At 40.2% G+C, this 7485-nt stretch overlaps 2 protein-coding genes across 2 annotated transcripts; one reads left to right on the top strand and one right to left on the bottom strand.

Moving 5' to 3' along the window:
- Nucleotides 1-391: 391 nt before the first annotated feature.
- On the top strand, nucleotides 392-3177 carry LOC122640788 (lanC-like protein GCL2). Its single transcript, XM_043834036.1, has 6 exons — nucleotides 392-622; nucleotides 723-901; nucleotides 984-1095; nucleotides 1190-1306; nucleotides 1401-1715; nucleotides 2577-3177. The coding sequence occupies exons 1-6, from the start codon at nucleotides 458-460 to the stop codon at nucleotides 2913-2915; spliced, it is 1227 nt and encodes a 408-aa protein (XP_043689971.1). The 5' UTR covers nucleotides 392-457; the 3' UTR covers nucleotides 2916-3177.
- A 1241-nt stretch (nucleotides 3178-4418) lies between these two features.
- Nucleotides 4419-6175, bottom strand: LOC122638558 (bifunctional epoxide hydrolase 2-like). The gene is made up of 5 exons (XM_043831406.1): nucleotides 6070-6175; nucleotides 5760-5974; nucleotides 5400-5567; nucleotides 4936-5171; nucleotides 4419-4761 (listed from the first exon to the last, which is right to left on the bottom strand). Exons 1-5 carry the CDS (start codon nucleotides 6137-6139, stop codon nucleotides 4500-4502), a joined length of 951 nt encoding a protein of 316 aa, XP_043687341.1. The 5' UTR covers nucleotides 6140-6175; the 3' UTR covers nucleotides 4419-4499.
- Between the last annotated feature and the right edge of the window lie 1310 nt (nucleotides 6176-7485).

Here is a 7485-nt window from a genome sequence, read left to right as displayed (position 1 = left end):
TCACCATATGGTATCTCTGACTGTTGAATTTCCAAAATTACCCACGGGCTGATCGTTGGGTCGGAATTGAAACGGGCTCCAGGTATTTGGACAATGCTCCAAGTCTGATCGGGTTGGAAAGCTATTGGATCATTCGAATTCAAACTTTCAACCCATGGGCCAGAACTATCCGAGGCCAATCCAAGTGTCCAACACCGTTCCCGACTTCACTTCGCCAATCCAAGTGTCCAACACCGTTCAATATCACGTGTGGTGTGGTGGTGCACGTAGTGAAGTGGCGTCAACGTGGGAATATGATTGACTTGGAGGGTACATTCGTAATTTGAGTAACTGGATAGATTAAAATTAAAATAGTAAAGAACTTAAGAACCTGAAATCAGGTCCGAATGCTGCTTTCGGTGAGAGCTCGATCGATCAGAGTGACTGTGTAGTCCAGAAACTATCTGAGAATTGAGAGATGGCGGACCGTTTCTTCCACAATGAAATGCCGGATTTCGTCCCAGAAGCTACTGAGGAGACAGCCGTGGAAGGTGTCGGAGATTCTCTTGTAAAGCTCCTCTCTCTTCCTTACCCAATTCTCGCTGAGAGATTTAAGCAAACGGCTTTGGATCTCAAGGAAACGGTACTCAACTTCAAAAACCAAAGTGAAAATCTCCACTTCCTTGAATGTAGAGAGAGATCAAGTAGGTGTTTATGCTTTATTTCTTTTTTATTGATTTCAGATCGTTATGGAGACATGGGGACTTAGGGGAAGACGCGTTAAGGATTTCTCATTCTATACGGGTGCTCTTGGGACTGCTTTCTTGCTCTTCAAAGCCTTCCAAGTCACTAACAACCGGAACGATCTCAACCTCTGCTCTGATATTGTTAAGGCTTGCGATTCTGCTTCTCGTGGTTCTAAGTACTCTCTCTCTTTCTCTCTTCCTCTGCTATCTCCACAGTTCAGCTCTGTTGGGTTCTTATATCGTCTGTGGTGATGCTAGTGTTGTGACATTTATATGTGGGCGAGCCGGTGTGTGCGCTCTCGGTGCTGCTGCAGCGAGGCAGGCAGGCGATGAACGGTTGCTTAATTACTATATAACCCAATTTAAGGAGGTAATTTTTTAAATGTATTCTTTTGTGTGTGAACTTGTTTTGTGTTATCATGGAGACTGATTAATTAGTTTTTGGTTCCCTATGTCGTGAACAGATTAAGCTTCCTAAAGATGTCCCGGACGAGTTGTTGTATGGGAGAGCTGGGTTTTTATGGGCTTGTGCGTTCTTGAACAAACACATTGGTGAAGGGACGATTCCTCCCAGCTACACTGTAGGAGTTGTTTCCCTTTCTGATTTAGTTATCCCTTTTTGCAGTGGAGACTGGAGGTTAATGGAGATTTAAACCTATGTTACAAATCTTGTAGGGTGTAGTGGTGAGTAAGATTATTGAGAACGGAAGAAGATTATCCAAAGAGGGTAACTCACCTTTGATGTATGAATGGCATGGCAAGGAGTACTGGGGTGCTGCCCATGGATTAGCTGGTATTATGCATGTATTGATGCATATGCAACTCAAACCAGATGAAGTTGAGAATGTCAAGGGTACTCTTCGCTACATGATTAAGAATCGCTACCCAAGCGGGAATTACCCCTCGAGTGAGGGTAGTGATTCGGATCGTCTCGTCCATTGGTGTCACGGTGCCCCTGGGGTTACCCTCACACTTGCTAAAGCTGCTGAGGTAATTTTCATCTTTTTCCCTTTTTATTTTTACAATTCCAATTTCCAAAAGATTAAGATACAATGGTTCAGCTGAGAAATGCTAGTGTAAATTCCTTAGATCCTTTTAAACTATGCTTTGCATTGTCTGAAGAGTCACAATTCTATATTGTGAAAGAGATCCCAAGGAATGGCTATGCATAGGTCCCAGATTTTTGTCCACATTGTCAGTTGATGCCTTATTCGAGTTTCTTTTTAGTCTGCTTTTCCTTTGCTTTCATTGACTGTAGTGAGTAGTTATCTGCCATAGTTCAAAAACTAGCAGAAATATGCTAATTTCGACATGGCCAGACGAAACAGAAGGCAAAATCCAGAATCAACAGTATTTTGCCAAACTTTCAATCATTTCGGTCACAAAAAGTGCATTATTTTGTCAAAATTTCTGTCATTTCGGTTTTTCTACCATTTGCTTTTCAATGATTCGAAGTCAGCTGAAGAGGGTGTCCCTGTGGGTCTTGCCTGGGATTCTTGCAAGTTTTCTTGCACATCTCGTTCCCACCTGCGAAATGGCCAAGCAAAACTCACTGAAAAAATATGCTGTTTCGGCAAAATTTTAGCATTTCGTTCATTTCGGTTAACGATTTACCGAACAAGATTTTGAACTATATTATCTGCCAAAGGTTTTGGTCTTTTTTTTGGGCTCATAGAAACTAGACACTCTGGTTTTCCTAGTTGTGTTTGCTCAAAGTCTAATGTCATTTACCGAAACGAGATTTAGAACTATATTATCTGCCAAAGGTTTTGGTCTTTTTTGGCTCATAGAAACTAGGCACTCTGGTGTTCCTAGTTGTGTTTGCTCACAGTCTAATGTCATGTTGGTCAGGTTTTTGGAGGTGAGGAGTTTTTAAGAGCAGCTGGCGATGGTGGAGAAGTGGTTTGGAACAGAGGTTTGCTTAAGCGGGTCGGGATTTGCCATGGCGTGAGCGGGAATGCATACACATTCCTCTCGCTCTACCGATTGACGGGTAAAGTGGAGTTTCTGTACAGGGCCAAAGCCTTTGCTTGCTTTCTACTAGACAGTGCTCAGAAGCTTATATCGGAGGGGAAGATGCATGGAGGTGATCGCCCCTACTCACTGTTTGAAGGGATTGGAGGTATGGCCTATCTCTTACTGGACATGATAGAACCCTCTAAGGCCAGGTTCCCGGCTTATGAGCTCTGAAAACCCTCCTTTCTTTGGAGAACTGGAATTACAAGTTTGAGAATCTCTAGATGGAACTTACTAGATAGGTGTAAAGAAATACCAAAGTTTTGTACATTGATGTTGCTGGTATATGTTACTGGTGTATGTTATGGGTCTAAATGTCTAATACTAGATATCTCACTCTTACCCACGACCAGTAAAAATGATAATGCCCCAGAAGTTTCCCTGTTTAATGCTTCAAAATTTCATGTTCATTCATTCTATTGCTAACAGTTAGTATTATAGGGTGCTTGGTTACCTCAGCCTTGTCACAGTTCTTCCCAGCTATGATCTCGTATGTCATGTCTTCGTACTAAGGTTTGAGATTTCAACAAGATAGGTATTTTTTACCTTTATAAATGAAATATTTTGTCAAAATGGGTGAATTCTGTTCAAATGATCAAAATTGTGTAAAATTTTGGGAAATAAGAGGAAATACTGAGAATTTTGGAATGAAACTTTAGAGGATGCTTATTTAAGCAATAAACAAACTTGTATTAATGATTAGATGGAGAAAAAAGAACACTGAAAGTGGTGGTTAGATTTTGCACCCTATTCTTCTTGTGTAAGCATTCAAACATTACTCAATACTAGCAAAAAAATTGAACCAAGATAAGTTATAGAGACACTTCTTTCTTGAAGTTTCAACCAAAAACAGTTTTGGCAAATGTCATAGGAGATTAGATGAGTTTGAGAGTAGTTTGGATCTCCAAAGATTAGCAAGTTTTTGAACGAATTTGAAGCATTTTAATAATCTCTATTCAGTATTTTATAAGGAGGAATGTGATGACCAAAATTTTGACATTTCAATCATTTCAACCAATTATTGTATTCTTTGTATTTCATATATAATTTTGTTTCGAGGTCTATTGAAACTGAAATACTTTGCCAAATTTCGACCATTTCGACCAAAATTTTGAACATTGCTTCCTACTGGTTAAAAGGTCCCATGTCACCATTGCATTGGGCAGTATATCATTAAGAACCATCAATGTGTGGGAGATGCAGTGCAACTTAACCATCAAACATCTCCATTGGTAGTGGGTGAAATATTGGATTTGAACTCTGAATGAGGACTTTAGGAACTAACAACAAATTGACCAACTTGAAAATGCCAGTGAACATTATTTTTCATCTTATTCATCTTTGCTCAAGTAATGAATCAAGGTTCCCATCAGACACATTGGACATGAAGCCCTTTTGTTTTTGAGACATGTAAAATTTATTTTGATCTTTACGAACGATCAACTGATCTACCTGGTCTGGGAATTGTTCCTGAGAATGAAATGGGTAGGTTCAAGGAAGAATGTGGTCTCCAAATAAGAAACATATTCTTTCACCCTTAAAGCTTCTTGATATGGGGTAAATGATCCCCCAGAATTTGAGGAAGAAATGGATTCCTTTTGATTCTGATTGAAAACTGAAAAATGAGAAAATGATTGCTTTTGATGAGGGAGTAACCAGTACATTGTTGGATATGTCCTGAAAATTTCCATTTTTGTTCAAACTTAATTATTACATATTTCAAGCATCCATGAGGTGTTAGTCAATCTTCAACTAACATCACTGAGAAGTTGAGCAAGCATGCTTCCTGAGGAAGGTTAGGACGAGCTGATTCACCTGGTCTGGAAATTGCTCCTGAACGAAATGTGTTCCTTCGGGCAAGAATGTGATCTCCAAATCAGGGACATGGTCTTTCACCTTTCCGCTCCTTATGTAGTCCTCCAGTCTTGGGAATTTGAGGACATAGTCCTTTCCACCCATGATCAGCAGTGCAGGAACTTGGACTCTTGTGTCAGTCAAGCTCAACTTTTCTTGTAAGGTCCTGCATAAATCCTTAGCTTAAGTATACAACTACATGGTTATTACCCAAAAAAAAATAAAAAAGTAGTCCTATTGTCAAGAAGACCAAGGGCGAGTGGTGATCTTTAAAGTGGGTTTTGCGTATGCAACAGAAACAATGGTAGAACGTTGAAAAAGATGGGAGAGCTCCTTTTACCTATAAGGGACTTGCAATGGAGTACGAAATCCAGATTTTTCATATAAAGAGGCATAGACTGCAAGATCTTCCTCAGTGAACCATGTTGGTAAAGGAGAAGAAGGATCCACCAGGTCCATTATCTCCTGATCCTCAGCAGCTATTGGTAGTTCGCTTTGTGAGAAGAGAGTGTAGATGTTCCGTACCACTCTCTTAACATCGAATCGACCAAAATCTGCTTCGGCTCGTCCAGGTTTCTAAAATGATCATAGATACAGGAATTAACATTTTCTTCAAATAAATGAAAACCTCAATTAACCTGATAGATGTTGGATCTCTGAACCAGAATTAGTGATCAATATATACTTGTATTCAAATGTTCTGTGTGCTTAGTCCATGGAAAATTTCACACAAACATTTTTTAAATCGAATATGAAGTGATCTCTGTGACGGAGAAGCACTAAATGGCAAGAACAACACATTACCTGCCATCTCAAAATGTAGAAGCCTTCAGGAAGGTCAGTAAATGATGCAGATGGACCAGAGGGTACATATGGCACGCCTAACGTTACTACTCCTGACACCCTCTCTGGGTGGAGAACTGCGAACAAGTAAGCAGGACGGGCTCCAAAATCTTTCCCAACAATGAAAACCTGCACAGATAATAGATTCGGACTCCATGAATGTGCAATAAAATTGATTTACAGGGCAAGCAGAGTACCATGGAAGCCTAAAGAAAGGAATTCACGAAATTACTACCCACAACCCAGAAATTAAAATTGAAAATTAAATTAACAGGAGTGAGATGGAATGTTAAACCGCAACTAATTATAGAATAAATATACCTTGGGAATGGAGAAGAAGTCGAGAATGGCGAGTAGATCTTCAAGAAGATCCTTGAACGAGGCCTTCTCGGGTTCGCGGGGCTGCTGGGAGAGGCCATAACCTCTGAAATCCGGTGCTATTGCTCGGAATCCAGCATTGGCGACGGCGATCATCTGGTGTCTCCATGAATACCATATCTCTGGGAATCCATGCAAAAACACCACTACTGAAGGGCCTGCAACTTGCATATAAAGATATACTCACGCTTCAGCAAAAAGAGCAGGAATTAGGGGAGGAATGAAGGTAAACGAAAAAGAATGGAATTCCAACCGTTTCCGATCTCGGCGAGGTGAAGCTTGAGCCCTCTTACATCAATGTACTTGTGCTCTATCTGATCCATTGCGAGTAACCAACACTGCAAAAGAGAGAGAGAGAGAGAGAGAGAGAGAGAGAGAGAGAGAGAAACGCTTCTACTTAGCTCATCATCCGTTACGAACATGGTCATATCTGGACCGAGTGCAACGGATATATAGGAGAAGAATCAATGAGGATTTGGGAAAATTACAAGATTACTCAAAATTGGGTTTTTCTTTCCCAAATTACCCACACAATATTTCCTAGTTTTCCCTCCACCCACATACAGTTTCTTTACATTTTCACCCTCACTTTCCTCTCCCTCCCCTCCCCCCATGGTTCTAAGTATTGGTTTCGTATGTACCGGTTTTGCTAATCATCGTTACGGATACTGTATCGGTAGCACGGTACGGACAAGGGATAAAATGGTCAAAAATCTTATTTTTTTAATGAAATACAGAGATAATTTTGTTCGATACAACCGATCCAGATCGATACTTTATCAGTATCGTATCGATTTTGCAGTTTACTGATGATACCCATTCCGATACCGTACACTAAAACCATGCCTCCCCCCATATGCAGTTTACCTTCCCCTATACTCCCTCACTTCATCCACCACCAATGCCTTTAAGCCATTCCCCAAAAGTTCCTTAGAAAATGAGCTTGACATATCAAATTTATTGAAGGCAAAATATTTCTCAACATTGAATAGATTTTTGGGTTGAATGGAGGCATGAATGAATCATCTCGTTTCACAAATTTCTTTGAGCCTATATATCCTATAATCGTAAGTGCTTGTTTGGAAGCTTGGATGTTGGAAACAGACTTGTGGATCTCGTTTTGGCGGTGAATTCCAATGGACCCAGATTGATGCCCTTGCGCCGGAATTTTAGACATGTGATCTTTGTTGGAGGTTCATCCATCTTTATCTCTGTGGCTGAATTCTTTGTGCTCTGTTTTTCCACCATGAACTTTGCAGGAAGTATCCATTCACGCCTCTCAATAGTTTTCAAACTCTTCTGTGCCTTTCGAGGCAAAGTAATTCTAATTTGGATTGACATGTCAAGTTTGCTTCAAAGAAACTAAGATACGTAGATTTGATTGGGTTTATGTTATGTGCTTAATGGGGTTTAGCCTAGTGTATGGGTATTAAATTGGATCAGCCTAATATGGGATATGTTGAAGGTCTTGATTAACACGTTCACCAGATTCGAAGCTTTTGGCATATCGATCAAGTACCTAACAGTTTACAGACAAGACTAACAGCTCAAGAAAAAATTTACAAGTGCTTAGCTCGTCAAGGATTTCACCCGTCAAGACAAGCTTGTGCAAATCCAGAATCTGTAGCAATTCAATGCTTATCGTGCCTTGAATTCTACTGCTGCTTAA

The sequence above is a fragment of the Telopea speciosissima genome, chromosome 9 (genome assembly GCF_018873765.1).
Source record: "Telopea speciosissima isolate NSW1024214 ecotype Mountain lineage chromosome 9, Tspe_v1, whole genome shotgun sequence".
NCBI classification, from domain to species: domain Eukaryota; kingdom Viridiplantae; phylum Streptophyta; class Magnoliopsida; order Proteales; family Proteaceae; genus Telopea; species Telopea speciosissima.
Note: the sequence above shows the minus strand (reverse complement) of the source record. Positions and strands in the feature narration are given on the sequence as shown.

Coding starts and splice junctions, on each gene's coding strand:
- LOC122640788 (XM_043834036.1), top strand. CDS start 458: ATGGCGGACCGTTTCTTCCACAATGAAATGCCGGATTTCGTCCCAGAA. Junction 623..722: donor CTTTGGATCTCAAGGAAACG/GTACTCAACTTC, acceptor TATTGATTTCAG/ATCGTTATGGAGACATGGGG. Junction 1,096..1,189: donor ATATAACCCAATTTAAGGAG/GTAATTTTTTAA, acceptor TGTCGTGAACAG/ATTAAGCTTCCTAAAGATGT.
- LOC122638558 (XM_043831406.1), bottom strand. CDS start 6,139: ATGGATCAGATAGAGCACAAGTACATTGATGTAAGAGGGCTCAAGCTT. Junction 5,172..5,399: donor TCTACATTTTGAGATGGCAG/GTAATGTGTTGT, acceptor TGATCATTTTAG/AAACCTGGACGAGCCGAAGC. Junction 4,762..4,935: donor CCATTGCAAGTCCCTTATAG/GTAAAAGGAGCT, acceptor GGATTTATGCAG/GACCTTACAAGAAAAGTTGA.